Here is a 16,035-nt window from a genome sequence, read left to right as displayed (position 1 = left end):
ATTCAATAATTATTTGTATCGGCCCATTGTGCTGCAGCAGCGACTTTTGAGGATCACTTTAGAAAATATGAAATAAAACAGGGGCGGCGGAATCACGGGCAGGGGTACTTGCCCTTGGTTAGGACTATCTCTAAAAATATTTTAAAATCGGCTTTTAGCAACCGATGGGGAAAAAGGTGGATAAAAATATGTTTCCCTTTGGCAAACGCTCGATTCTCCTGCTGCATAGGTTATCAAGCGATTGGTCTCTTACTATTCAATAAACAAAATAGATTCAAGGGAATGGATGCCTTTTTAACAGTAACTTAGCGCCATAATCGACCACAAAGCAAGTTTTACCAGTTCATTTCCCCCAAACAATTGAAAATAAATCCATTAACATTTTCCCCGATCGACAGCTAAAGGCTGATTTTTGTTCTTACAGTGCTTAAAACGTTCTTTTTCGGGAAATCAACTCGCACTTCACCCTCCTTTCAACATAATGTTTAAAATCTTTAGATTCTGGGTCTGAATGTAAAACAAATACTTGATTAATTAGAAAAATTCATATCCTCATTATCAATTTTAACATTGCATTTTAGCTAAAAAAAATAATTAATTTTAAAAATTAAAAGAAAAATCATTTAGCGTTTTGCACTCGCATCACTTACTTAATTTGCGCTTAATTTGTTAAATCTGTAGAACTACCCCTCCAAAAATACTAAAGGCTTGGTCCGACTGCACTTACGGATGCAGAGAGGGAGGAAAACGGAAAAGAACCTTGCCATCCGTTTGAAACGTTATGTATCCGTTGTTTACTCTTTGCATACGTGTTTCATACGCTCTATATCCATTTCTTTGTTCGCCCATTTTGTCCATTGTCTGGAGCTGATGAAAACGGATGGAGCCACCCCGATATTTTGCTTGTCCGCTGTATCCATTATGAATACGTTTTGTGTCCGTCGGCCAGTGGGACCGGTGTTCGCATTCTTACAAACGACTTTTGGATGTTTCATATATTTATGCCTAAGCATGAACATTCTGAGTTGTTTCTGTAATCATGAACAAGATGCATATCTGACTAAACATTAATAAGAGTGCGAAGCGCGAGCTGAAATTTTTAGTACATACTGACCTGCAAATGGAGCCTAATAAGGACTATTTGCAGCGACTCATGAAGAGGATGCATATCTCACCAATCAAATAATGCTGATTAAAAATTATAGTCCGACCTGTAAGCTGGATATTCTAAGCACCTTTTATGAGCATAAACAGGATGGATATAAAAAAAATGATGCAAGCGCGAAGCGCAAGCAGAAAATACATTAGATATTCCTTTCTGAAAACTGTTAAACAGTGTGTCTGAAATAAACAATGTGAGCTCGAAGCGCGAGCTGTAATTTTAGATAAATCGACTCGAAAGGGGACAATTTAAGCAATATTTAACATTTATATAAACAATGTGAAAAGGACATGAATCTCACTACATAAATGATGTGAGCGCGAATCACGAAATGAAATATTTTGGCGATATATGCCTAAATTTTAAGCACTTTTTGTAATGTTGAGCAGAATGTGTATCTGACTAAAAACTAGTGCGAATGAAAAGCGCGTGCTGAGAATATTTAATATACTCACCTGAAAATGGGACATTCGATATCATTTTTTTAAAGATTGGAGTCATTGGACCACATAATTTTTATAATTACATAATTTTTGCATCTTACACCTACTAGTGACGCCCTTGCACATAACAGAGTCACCGCGTAAAGGTAGCAGCACGACCCCGGGTTAGTACAAATAAAATGTGATCACACGTACAACCAAAAGGGAAATAACTAAATCATGAAATGCTTGATAATGGTTAGTATAAAATCCCCGTGAATTATATATGGTAGATGGATGGAAATGATAAATAATACATATAAAACAAATTTCACAAACTTGCACAAACAAACATACATACCAGAAGCGGATCTAAGGGGGGGGGGGTTGCAACCCCCCCCCCAAAAAAAAAAAAAAAAAAAAAAAAAAAATCCGGCGACCATTTTTTTTTAACTTATCTTTTTTTTTAACTTGTAATTTTATTTCATTCTATTTCTATGTATTTATTTCATTTATTAGATGCAAGAAAACGCCATTTTCACACACAGATTTTCAAAATTTTTTCCCTACTGTGGGAGGGGGGACACCCCCCTCGCTCGCTTGGACTCGGTCGCTACGTTCCCTCGCATACCACCCCTCCTTTATAAAAAGCAGGATCCGCCCCTGCATTCAAAAACCAAAATAACATTCTCGATGACTAACTGTATAAAAGTTATATCATAACTTTGGTTGAGTTTTGGTTAGTATAAAACTACAACACGGTCAGATTGCATCAACCCAAAATTACCTTTGACCTTGATCTAACATGTGACCTGAAACTCATGCAAGATGATCATTGGTACTTTCGTGTAGGCCTATGGGTTATGGCGAATTTTCAAACACTTAACATTGGTTAAGAATTCAAGTTGATACCCCGGCCAGCAAGACCAAAGTTCATCGACCCTAAATGACCTATGGCCTAATTATGTGACCTGAAACATGTATGACGCACTGGTTTAATATTCCCCTTACTGCAAGGTGTTCAGGTCGCTCAATTTGGAATATAACTCATTTGGACTTTAAAGTGTATCATAATCTGGAAATACGTAGAAAAAGACAGAAAATATGAAAATTATTTTCATTCTTGAATAAAGTTATTGATTTTGATACCAATAGATTCATTTACCTCATAAAAGGTGATTTCGGTGTAAGAATCATGATTCTAGGCTACTCAGAAGCCGAGATATTGTCGAAAACCCTGTTTTTGGCGGCCATTTTGAAAATTCCAAGATGGCGGCCATGTGGGTCACGGTGCAAATGGAAACATTGTTACTCGGAATCCTTATACAATAACCTTTTCAAAAATGTGTAATTTTCAATTTCTCCAAAAAAATCCAGGAATAATTACACAGGGAAACTGAATTTAGATTTTACTTGGCAAATATTGTATATACCCTCTTGCTCTCTCTCGGGGGGGGGGGGGGGTCTCTCCAATACATGCACACTAAAACATACACTTGCACCTTTCCTCGTCTAGTTTCGATGAATGACAATATTTTCATTTGTTTTTCAGTTGAGCTTTTGAAGCTGAAGACAATGTTAGCCAACCAAAAGTAGCAGGCCACGGTGGTTATATCCACAACAGTGACTCTTGCCTATCCTCAATTAGGACTATATCACAAGGATTCAGTGGTGGTTTAATCATGAATGAACATGGGTGGTGGTTGACAGAATTTTTGAAAGAAATCCAAAGCTATCCAAAATCCAAAGAAATAGAAATCTAAAGCTTCTATTTTTTGTTGCCACCTGCAAATTCTTAACTAGGAAAAAATAACCTCATTATAGCATACGCATGTATAATCATTTGTTCATTGTTGAATATAGTGATAATTGATTAATTAGTTCTGAACTTCTGTTGTAAAATGGGTTCCCACAGAAATTTGAAAACAGGATTCCATGACTTTTCCATGACTAAATTGCTGCTTTCCATGACTTCCCGTGATGTCCCAGGATTTATGTAGGGTTTGGGATGTCACAAAACTGGGAAAAATTGAAATCATGAACACCAATTATAATAGCAGAGTATGAGAGTTGCGAAACACAGCAAATTGGAAGCTGCCATAGCCAAGAGGTAAGTGCAATTCTATGACTTTTCACAAATTTTCAAAATTCCTGACTTTCCATGACCACACAATTTCCAGGATTTTCCTTGAGAGACCCTGCAGTTGCTCTCTTTCAACTTAAAACTTCAAAAATGCCTTTGTGGCAAGGTCAGCTACTTTACTATCTTACTATTTTCTAAGTGGACTCTTTCTTCAAATAACAGGTCAATTTCATACGCTCTGAATTTTATACGCCGAGTCAATTGTCATTACTTTATTTTGTGTAATCTTTGTTGATTTCATTGTTTTTCTTTAATGACTCCAAATGATCGTTTGACTGTGTCTAAATGACTATATGACTTTTTTATCGTTAGAAGAGGGGATAAATGATATTGAATGATTAGCATGTTTCAAACAAGTTTGTCAACAATTTCACTTTCACCATAATGCCATGTTCATAAACTTCAAGACACCTCTTTCTGATATCACATAGGGGAAGGCGGGGTAAGTTGTGACACTTTTTGCATTTTGCATGTTAGAATTAATATGACTAGTAATATTGTAGAAATAAGTACCTTGCCTTTAAATTTGATTCTTGGGAAACATTATTTACCTATATATAATTTTCTACCCCACACTGAAAGTCATCGTGACCTTTGGAAAAAAACGATGTCAAATGGCTCAACTTGCCCCATCTGTGGGGTAAGTTGTGCCACGGTCTGGGGTAAGTTGAGCCACAAAAACTATGTACAAAATGTATGCGGAAAGAACCAGGATGTCAAATTTTCATTTAAAGTCTTTTCACTTGCTAATTCTCTATAAATACTAACATCTTCTAAAATTAAAAGAACTCATGTGAATTTGCTTCTTTCTGCCTGCATATCAATAGCTTTTTACGTTTATTTTAATTTTTTTTTATTATACATCACCATAAGAATTACCATGGCTCAACTTGCCCCATGTTGATTTGGCTTAAATTACCCAGGTCCGAACTTATTGCGATATTTTTACATCCACACATTTCTTATGCATTCATCATGTAAAAGACTATGACAAGAATGAGAATCCATACCTGGACTAACAATCATGACAATATTGTTCTTATTTCTATAATATATTTAAAGACATGTGTGGGTAAAAATCATTTATCTATTTTACACCATTTTTTTACTTTTTTTGGCTGAAATTTGTATTTTTCCCACTAAAAGAGTACTTTTTGTTTCAAAGTTGAAAACAAAGTGGTGGGGTTAAGGGTTATGCAATTGGTCATCAATACATGACACCATCACAATGTCTGACTCACTCATTATTAGCCTGCATGGGGGCGGTGGCTCAACAGTATGCTCAACTTACCCCGCCTTCCCCTATTGATGGTTTATTACTAAAAAACTTGTGAACAGTGACATGAAATTTCACCATAAATATAACAAAATATTTGCAACCCTGACATTCATTACAACAACAAAGTCGAACATAAAATGAGGTGAGGTAAGATAATGAAAATGTAGACCACAATGTAGATTTGAAAAAAATACTTTTTATGACAAAATATTAAAAAAATGCACTGAATATCTAAGGACATCATCAACTTATTGATTTGTTCTCATTGGCCCATATTTTGTACCCCAGTTCAATGAGGTCTAAGTCTGGGCTAAAATTATGGAAATCCAAAAAATTCAACAATTTGCTTACATTGTAATGCTTCAACGTTTCGCCCATATACTGGGATATTGATTTAATGTTGTTATCATTTCAAGAAAATTTGTAATGATTTGAATGCAAAATGTGATGATATATTGATAATCTAATTATAGAGATTGGTGTCACATTTGGCTACCCATAACTTAACCCTAAAAGGACTGGGGGCATGATGTTATCCCCATTGGCGGCGGAAGCCAATAAATTTAGGGGGTGTCCACCTGAAATTTTTGGATGGACACATGTAAAAAATAGGAAAAGCGCCCCAAAAATTTTTGATAAGCAAAAAAAAAAAAAAAAAAAAAAAAGGTTATCAAAAAAAAATTTAGGGGGGGACCGTCCCCCCCACCTAAAATTTAGGGGGGGACACGTCCCCCCCCGTCCCCCCGCCGCCTATGGGTATCCCCCTCGACCCTTCGCGCGATATTTTCGAAACGAAGAAAGGTGGCGCCGAAAAATTGTATGACTTTTTTCTTTGAAGTCTCGTAATTGCGCAAACGGCGGCCTAGATCAGAGGGGGGGGGGGGGGTGACCTAATACGTCTAAAATAGCCCAGTCCTTTCAGCGTTACTAACTTTACAAAACATTAGTTAAAGTTCAACTGACTGTAGATGAAGATACTGTTGGAGCAAAACCAATGAAACAAGCATTCTCAATAGTGCAACTTCTGTTATAAGTTTAGTCTAAGAAAATTAGCTTCACATTCAATATGTCTGTATGCTGGTGGCACTTGATACCAATGTTACAGTCATGCAAACGAAACCACTTCCAAACCGATCGATGGTAAGCTTAACAGTGGCGATACACCTGGGTTTGACAAACATTTCGCAGGCCACGTTACTTGTGCACAATTGTCAGCATGTCTATTGTGCTAATCCGGCTGAGCCAGCACTCCTGCCTGAGCAGGAAGCTTATGTTGGTTTGGGGTCGGTTTGCCAGTGAGACCGTTGCATGAGAAAATGGATTCTAGGACATCTACCTCTGCTAAACTACCCCCATGACAACTCCACTAGGATAATCACCCCTAGGACAACTTCTCCCAGGACAATTACTCCCCTAGGAGAACTACTCCCAGGACAATTACACCCTAGGACAACTTCTCCCAGGACAATCACCCCCTAGGACAACTACTCTCAGGACAATCACCCCTAATACAACTACCCCAGGACATTCACCAATGCCCCGGCCTGGTCAACTCTCCCACCCCGAGATAACTTCCCCCTCCACTAGGGGTGGAGGAGGGATAGTAATCAGGATATGGTAGCCATGACTACTAATGGTCTATTTTCTCTTCCATGATTAGTGCCATATTGTGAAATATCCTGAGCATGTAATTCATGGATAAATAGGTTCAAATTTACTGACTTAATAATTATTAAAGATTTTCAGTTATACCATTATAATTGTCTTACAACTAAAAGTGCAGGATAGGAATGTATTTCACATCATGCAAAATCCAATATCCAGTGAAGTCTAGTCCACAATGCAAGAGGTATTATCCAGATTCAGCCCACATGTTCCGTCGCCACGGTAAACAAGATAATATCCCTGTAACAACAAAAAACAAAAGAGGAGAGAAACAGTTAAAGCCAGTCTGCAGATATCACAAAAAACTCAAATCAAATTCATTTTAAGGAAATTTGTGTGTTTTTCTAGAGAAATTTCATGTCATTCTGTTCATTATTCATCATCATTGAAAGAACTTTAATCAGCATACAATAAGTACAGAATACAACTAAACTAGGTATGAGGAAATTTTACATATTTGTGCACATAAAATCTAATTCATAGATTCCACAAGAAGTAAATTTGTATAACTCAATAGGATTAGAAGGAATACAATAGAATATTATAACTGTATTGTCCATAAAGGAAATTTCTTTTCACTGGATTACACACATATACTATATATACTTCATATCCTTTTATAGAGATATCACCAGATTTATACATAAACAAGTGGAATGCCTCTGGCCGTCTCACCTGCATCACGCGGTTCAATATAGCAGCAGTGCTGACTTTGAAAACTACTCTAACTCGCACAAGATGTTCAGTGATACATGGTTACTCTTATGTCCACTTTTTATGAACTAGACCAATAAACTTAGAGATATGATGGTTATTCAACAAAAAAAACCCAACATGGCCAAAGTTCATTGACCTTACATGACCTTTGACCTTGATCATGTGACCTGAAACTCGAACAGGATATTCAGTGATACTTGATTACTCTTATGTACAAGTTTCATGAATCAGATCCATAAACTTTCAAAGTTATGATGGTAATTCAACAGATACACCCAATTCGGCCAAAGTTCATTGACCTTTGACCTTGGTCATGTGACCTGAAATGCACACAGGATGTTCAGTGATACTTGATTACTATTATGTCCAAGTTTCATGAATCAGATCCATAAACTTTCAAAGTTATGATGGGAATTCAACAGATATCCCCAATTCGGCCAAAGTTCATTGACCCTAAATGACCTTTGACCTTGGTCATGTGACCTGAAACTCGAACAGGATGTTCAGTGATACTTGATTACTCTTATGTACAAGTTTCATGAATCAGATCCATAAACTTTCAAAGTTATGATGGTAATTCAACAGATATCCCCTGTTACTGCGACGCATTGCGCGCATTAATTGTTACGTAATTAGTTTCATTTTTTAATCTTGATTGCTACGTCATGGTTGCCATGTATATTTGCGCATAATAATAATAATAATAATAATAATAATAATAGTTGCGCGCGTGTTTTCAATAAATGTCATTGTTTCAGTATTACCTTCTTCTTCTTCTTCTTCTGTATCCTTCCTCCGCTGTATCGGAGATCCGCAGTTTGATACTGCATTAATGGTAGCGTTACATATTTTGACGTGAGAGTAAGGTAGATCGAGAGAGGTGAATCTTATGCAAGAAATTTAAGACAAGTAGGTTAAGGTCGTTTCTGGAGGAATCTGCTAATTCGACGTCAGGTAGAAACAGGACGGAAGCGGTAAATTGTTGAGGTTCTTGATCATTGAAATACACAGAAAAATACTGCAGTTCCTCGTCTTCTTTTATTAAGTGTAGAAGTGTTTTCCTGTGTGTGCTAAACGCTGGGCATTCTCCAACAAAATGTACAACGCTTTCCAGTTCGGAGTGGCAGAACTTGCAGGACGTTGAGGTACTTTGATTCAGAGAGAATAATCTTCTATTCGTTGGGTATGTACTGCAGGATAATTGAGCTCTGATGGATATAGCTTCCCTCAAGAGAGGGCTGGAGACTTGCTTTGGGTAATAATTCTTTTTATTACGTTGGGTCATGCCCGACCATAGACTTAGAGAAGATTTTTTAGCAACTGCAATTTCAAGGGCTGCATAGTGTTGTTTATAAATTTTTCCCATTGCTAGCTTCTTCCATACTTTATATGGAATGCGCTCTCTAAGGATGTTAGTGAGACTTGGAAGCTCATAACTATTGAGAATTTTTATCCAGCGTCTTACCAATGGTGTATTGTTTGCTATACCATTCAATAGGATTCTTCTTTCAGTGCGCTCGTTTGAAAGGCTTGCATATTGCCCAAGTAAGAGAAGAACTTCATAGTCGATTCGCTTATCCATTGGAAGGATATCTAGCAATAAATAAACAATTTCGTCAGCCGCACTCCTTGGCAAACCAAGCACTCTTTTAAAAAGAAAAGATTGAGCCTTGTTCAGACGGGACAGCATGTAGTTGGTAAGTTGGATGATCTGAATCCCATATAGCATTCTTGGTATGCAGAACATTTTCCAAAGATGAGTGCATATAGGTGGCAGCAGGCGTAGAGTTCCTTGCTTTGTTCCAGTAAGCGAGAAGAAGGTGTTATATCCCTTTGATATGATGTCATTGGTTTGATCAATATTACAATTGCTTTTTATTATGCCAAGGTGTGGGTGCTCTCTGCTTTCCTTGATCGTCATTCCTCCCATTTTCCACTCGATTGAACTTACACTGGTTGATGTTTTTTTGTTTATTACTACTACGGCACTTTTTTGTGGATTAATTTTATATCTCCAGGCACAGGAATAATTGAAGGTGAGGTCCAGCATTGATTGGAGTTCACGAGGGCATGTACTGATAAGAGCAACGTCATCTGCTAGTACTATTACTCCCATGTAGCAACCGTTAATAGAGCATCCTAGACAAGCATTCCTTAGTGATTTGATCAGGCCATCGATGAAGACTGTATATAAGGTGGGAGAGAGCACACTTCCCTGTTTTACACCTTGAAGGATTTGAAAAGGAGAGCTGACTTTTCCTTCCCACATGACTCTACTGGTACTACCATTGTAGAATTCTTCCAGTGTAGATAACAGAGATTCATGGAGGCCTAGGTTTTGAAGCTTAGAAAATAGGCCTTTATGCCAAACGATGTCAAATGCTTTCTGTGCATCAAGAAGAGCAAGATATGTTGTGCATTTCTTGGCAGAGTTCAGTTGGATTATTAATTCCAGTGAGGATGCAGTAAGGAGGCAAGATTTGCCTTTCTGGAATCCAAATTGTAACTGGTCTGGGACATCATTTATTGCAAGTGGAATTTCTAGTTGAGATTTGATGAGCATTTCCAAAACTTTACCAATTGTTGAAGAAACTGTTATGCCTCGGTAGTTAGAAGGATCTTTAACATCTTTTCCTTTTCCTTTGTGAACTGGGACTATAAGGCCGGACTTCAAAGGTTCAGGAATATACTTTAGGGATATACATCGATTGAAGAGGGCGAGGAGTAATTTCCGAGCTATTGGGCCAAGATATATAAGATGCTCAGGAGATATATTATCAGGTCCTGCTGCTTTTTGTTTCTTGAGAGAGTTAATAGCTTCATCTAGATCTTTTGAAGTAGAGGGTTGAAGTGGTTGATTCAGATTGTCCTGGAACGGGCGAGTGGGGAAGGCTTCATCTATTTCAGGCGGAGAAGAGGCATTTATATAATCCGGTTTAGCAAGATCTGAGAAATATGTGTTGAAGCCATCTAAAACTGCCTCTCCTTCATACGTTGTACCCCTATAAGACAGTGTGTCGGTGGACCGAGATCCTTTGGTGCGTTTGACAAGCCTATAGAAGAGTTTGTCATTGCTACCTTTAGCATCCTCAATTTCTGAAAGGAGATTATTGTGACACGTCCTCCGTGCTTGCCTGATGCTACTTCTAAAAAGACGTTTGGTATATATATGCTTGATCCAGAGAGGGTCCTTGCCTTTTGGTTTCCCGCTGGCCCTCCAGAGACGCCAATAATGTTGAGATTGTTTATAACATGCCTCTACCTTTTTTGTCCACTCTCTTCTCCCTTTCCTTTTTCTTTTCTGACGGCCCTTCGAGTGTGGTAGAGTTAGTGATACCTTCAGCATTTCTTTGCTAAGTTGATCAAGCAACAAGTCAATTTTAGTCGGATCCAAACACATTGTAGGAAGATTATAGAAAAGTTTCTTTGATATTTGTTCCATAGGAAGAGTATAGAGATGGTGCCGCTGGTCTGCACTGCACTGATGCCAAAATATCTTAGGACGACGTATAGACTTTCCAGATCCTCCAGTGATGCGATCAGGTATATCATGATCTACTTGATAATTGGCTAAAAGTGGTAGTGAAAATGTCACTTTAACTGGTGTGTGGTCAGAGGTGTTTAGAGGATCATCATGCTCAATAAGAAGGTCAGAGAAGCAGTTTTCTAGTTTTGCAGGTATTATAAAGTCATCAATGTATGAATGTCGTAAACCATCATCTGATTGGAAGGTGTACAGCTCCTTTTTATTTTGGAGAGATGACAAGTTAATCATGTTCTCACTAATCAGAAATTCCTTTAGAATACGTTTTGTAGGTTTCTTGCACGATGCATTTGTCAGATCAGCATTCAGATCTCCACCAAGTATAATCAAGGCCTCTTTATGAGTTGTTTCGATGTGGGATATGGTAGAGAGCATATGATGATATTCAGAAATACTATTGGCATCAACATCACACGGAAAGTATCCATTGCAGATAATTAAATGCGAGTTTGATGGCTCATGGAGTAGATCTGTAATGACTAATCTTTGTGATTGAGATTCTATCTTTGTTGCTTTCCAAGAGCTTGATGTTCTGATGAATGTAGCTACTCCACCCTTTGCTCTCCTTCTTGGTAGTGGTAACGATGAGTTATTTTGCTGTGATATACTAAAGACTTGGAAGTTATCATTGATATTAGCAAGCTCATTAAGGTCCCAATGGTAAAGCCAGTGTTCTTGAATTAATAGGATATCCAATTCTTCTAATAGACGTGATATGAAAGCATTGTTAGACTGTGCCCCCCTGCAGTTGAAAGTTCCCATTCTTAGTTGTTTTCCTTGTTGTTTTCTAGTAAGTGGAGACTTGTGGAGGTTAAGTGTAGTATTTGTTGGTGTTGGGCTCTCAGCGCTTGGCGAATGACAGGGTCTGTAGTGGATAGGGGTAGTGCTAGAAGATTTATTGTATACATCACTGCCTGGTAAGTGTTCTCCATTAGAGTTTTGTGGTCGGCGGTTGAGGCTCGGCCCTGCCGAAAATCCTGTTGCTTTGGTGAAGGTGTTAGGTTGGAGGCCTCCTGATTCAGTTCTTGAGTGACTGATGATCTATCTTTCGTGATGCTGTTATCCTGTTGTTTCCTGGGCTGTTGTAATTCAAGGCATTCTTGAAGAGATATTGGGCTGAGGGGCCTAGAGGTGTGGCAGTGGCTGTTTCTATTTTTCTTTCTCTGAGGTAGATCTGAATCATTGGTATCATGATGAGAGTTACTCTGCTCTTGACCATCTTTAACCTTGTCTGCATAAGATACAAACTGTGCCTGCATATCGTTTATCTCTCTTGCTGTATCCTGTTGAGTTTTTGATGTTACATAACTTGTTTGTGCTGGCCATTGTTCATTATAGTTGACTGCACTTAAAAGGAAAAGGCTGTGTCCAGTATACAGAAAGAAACAGAAAGCCATATTTGGTAAGTTTGATTACTTTTATTGTATTATTAATTGCACTCTGTTATTTACCAAATATTTATTACGAGATTAATGATGAATGAATGTTGTTTTAATGTGAATGATGATGATTAACTAAATTATGTAAGTATGAATCTAATGTGTGAATGAGAAGATAATATGTCTGTTTATTTATGATTCTTGTATATTTGATTTATAATTTTCAGAATGTTATCTGCAACGCTTAATCTACAAAATTATTCTTCTGATCAATAATCGACAATCATCTATATTAAAGAGTTCTTAAATCGTAATCGAAGCTCGTACTGTCATCATTCGTCGTATATTATTGGAAACTCCTCTTGTATAGAGGCAGCCACAATAACATTCAAATTAAGCACCAAGCTGAATAACATTCAAAAAGCTGACAATGGACGTGATGGGGAGAAAAGATAAGCATAATAAGGAAGAATGCGGATCTCTCAAGTCAAAGTGCAGTTCCACGAGGACCGGAGTAAGTCTAGCGGTCTCTGTAGAGCTGGAAATGTTGGAGTTAAAAAAGAAGGCCGCCGCCATGCAAGCAAAATTGTCTTTCAAAGAAAAGGAAAAGAAAGTAAAGGAAATGGAAAGAAAAGCCAAGATGGCACAAGAAGCATACGAAGAGATGCAAGATGCATTAGTCTGCGAGATAGAACTCGCAGAAAACGAAGCCAAGTTAGAAGTGCTGGAAGAATTTGGAAAGGAGAATGGATTGGAGAAATCATCCCTATTGGAAGGACTTGATGTCAATAAAGAGGCTGATATGGAAAGATTTCTGAAGTCATGCGAGGCAGATGTAACGCCTCCTCCAAATCTTGTAGCGGGGCAGTCGCCGCAGAATTTCCAAGTACCTTCTACCCAACAGTCAGGATGGGAGCAGATTGCCAAATCACTGGAAAGATGTGTTACTCAGCTCGGCAACGTAAGTCTCCAACAGTGTACCGCTAATCAGGAAATGTCGGCATCTCTTCAGCTACCTAAGATAGACATTCCCATCTTTAATGGAGACCCCATGACCTACCCAATGTGGAAGCATGCATTCATAAGTATGATAGATAGCAAGCCAATGGGATCTACCACCAAGTTGATGTACCTGAATAATTATGTAACAGGAAAACCAAAGGATGTCGTCCAGCATTTCATGCTAATAGGAAGTGAAGATGGCTATGAAAGAGCGATGAGTCTCATAAGTGAGAGATATGGAAACCCAAGCATCATTAGCACAGCCTACATGAATAAACTTGCCGCCTGGCCAAAGATAGGACCAAAGGATTGCAACGGTTTGATGGAGTTTGCAGATTTCCTAGGAAAAGTAAAGGCAGCAAAGCAATCAGTAAAATCTCTTGGAATCTTAGATTATCCACAGGAGAATGCCAAACTTTTGGAGAAACTACCTGTATACCTCGAAGGAAGATGGAGAGATGAGATTGACCGTCAGAGAGAAAACATCGACCAACAAGAATATCCATCATTCTCAAAGTTCGAAGAGTTTGTGAGAAAGGCAGCTAACAAGGCCAACATCCCTGAACTTGCAGGCCTCAGAGAAACCTCGAGAAGTCTTGGAGCATTGGGTCCTAAAGCAAGAACCTTCGCTACAGATGGAAGGAGGGTAAAATCGGAATGGTCGAAAAATGGAAGCTATGCAAAATGTCCTTGGTGTAAGGAAGACCATACCCTAGATGAATGTGATGATTTCGTCACCAAGCCTATGTATGACCGGAAGGCATTTTTCTTCAAGCGGAGACTGTGCATGGGATGTGGGATGACAGATAGTCATCGTATCAAGGAGTGCCAAGATCGACGATCGTGCAAGGAGTGTGGCGGTAGCCATCTGTCCTGTCTACACTATGCTACCAAGAAGACTGAGCATGCAGGGTTTGCCAACTGTACTACAGTATGCTCAATCCAGGATCAGAACGGCAAAGATCATAGTATGATTGTTCCAGTCTGGGTGAGACATCAAGAAAATCCAAGTAAAGAGTGCCTTGTGTATGCAGTGCTTGATGATCAGTCAAATGTAAGCTTCATGTCAGAGAAACTGTGTGACAAACTCGGCGTAAAGGGAGCTTCAACAAATCTGCAGCTGACAACAATGCATGGAAGTTCTAACATCGAAAGTAAGAAAATCAAGGGTCTGGAGATACAAGACTATAATAAGGAGCATGTAATTCAACTACCAGTGGCCTTTGCAAGACAAGAAATACCAGCCAGCAGGTCACAAATACCCAAGAAGGAGGTGGTGAATCACTGGCCTCATCTACGTCAAGTTGCGGATGAAATGATACTCTATGATAGAAACATTGATGTGTCACTCTTGATCGGAAACGATTGCCCAAGAGCTATCCGGCCTCGACAAGTAATCACTGGAGGGGAGGATGATCCCTATGCCCAAAAATCTCTCCTAGGTTGGGGAATTATTGGAAAAGTCTGCCTGACATCTGAAAGTTCAGGTGCGGTTGTTGGCAACAAAACAGCAAGTTGTGAGAGCGTGAAGTTTGCAGTCCCGTCAACAGCGAAAGAAATCCTCTGCCCGCAGAAAGTCATTGCGATTCTCGAGAAGGACTTTGCTGATGAATACAAGGATGGGCAGTCTTTCTCAATAGAGGACAAGAAGTTCCTGCGAATCATGGAGAAAGGAATAAGGAAACGACCAGACGGACATTATGAGATGCCCCTCCCTCTCAAGACGCCTAACACATCGCTACCATACAATCGCAAAGTAGCAGAGAACCGATGGAAGCAACTTAATGCCAGGTTTAGAAGGAACCCAAAGTTTATGGAAGACTACATAGAATTCATGAAAGATGTGCTTGAAACATGTGCTGAAAGGGCTCCCTCTAACTACAAACAAGGAAAGGTAAACTATGTACCCCATACTGGTGTCTATCATCCCAAAAAGCCAGGGAAAATACGTGTGGTTTTCGACTGCTCAGCAAAGTGTGAAGGAATCTCACTCAATGACAACCTCCTACAAGGCCCAGACTTGACAAATGGCTTACTTGGAGTACTGTGCAGGTTCCGTCAAGAAGAAGTTGCTGTCGTTGGAGACATCAAAGGAATGTTTCACCAATTCTTCGTGTCAGAGGAAGATCGGGACCTTCTCCGATTCTTGTGGTGGGAAGATGGTGACCCAAACAAAGACGTGATCGAATACAGGATGAAGGTTCACCTATTCGGCGCTACTAGCTCACCTGGATGTGCTAACTATGGCTTCAAGAAAGCAGCAGATGACGGCGAAGCTGAGTTTGGGTCCGATGCAGCTTCATATATTCGAGATGACTTTTATGTCGACGACGGACTTAAGTCAGTCGCAACCCCAGATGAAGCCGTGAGTGTCATGAAAGCAAGCCAAGCAATCTGCAGTAAAGCTGGATTGAGATTACACAAGATAATGTCTAACAATAAAGAGGTTCTGCAGAGTTTTCCCATCGAAGACAGAGCTAAGGGTCTTGCTGACTTGGACCTAGAAGTTGATCCACTACCAATAGAGAGAGCATTAGGTGTATTCTGGTGCGTGGAAAGTGATACATTGCAGTTTCGAATTGAGCTTAAAGATCGCCCTCTTACTAGACGGGGAGTTCTATCTACTGTTGGCTCAATTTATGATCCTATCGGCCTTGCAAGTCCAGTGACTCTAAGAGGAAAGCAGATACTCCAGGACCTCTGCAGAAGGAAGCTAGATTGG

The 16,035-nt window shown here is 39.1% G+C and overlaps 1 protein-coding gene across 1 annotated transcript in view; it reads right to left on the bottom strand.

Annotated features, from left to right (window-relative positions):
• Positions 1–5,767: 5,767 nt before the first annotated feature.
• LOC121418489 (cathepsin L-like) overlaps positions 5,768–16,035 on the bottom strand; it is a 31,612-nt gene continuing 21,344 nt past the window's right edge. The window contains exon 11 of the mRNA XM_041612396.1: positions 5,768–6,911. Coding sequence (XP_041468330.1) covers positions 6,837–6,911 — 75 coding nt within the window. The 3' untranslated portion in view covers positions 5,768–6,836. The remainder of the gene's footprint in view (positions 6,912–16,035) is intronic.

This window comes from Lytechinus variegatus, chromosome 7, assembly GCF_018143015.1.
Source record: "Lytechinus variegatus isolate NC3 chromosome 7, Lvar_3.0, whole genome shotgun sequence".
In the NCBI taxonomy this organism is placed as follows: Eukaryota; Metazoa; Echinodermata; class Echinoidea; order Temnopleuroida; family Toxopneustidae; genus Lytechinus; species Lytechinus variegatus.
The sequence above is the reverse complement of the archived record's forward strand: the minus strand, read 5'-3'. Positions and strand labels throughout refer to the sequence as shown.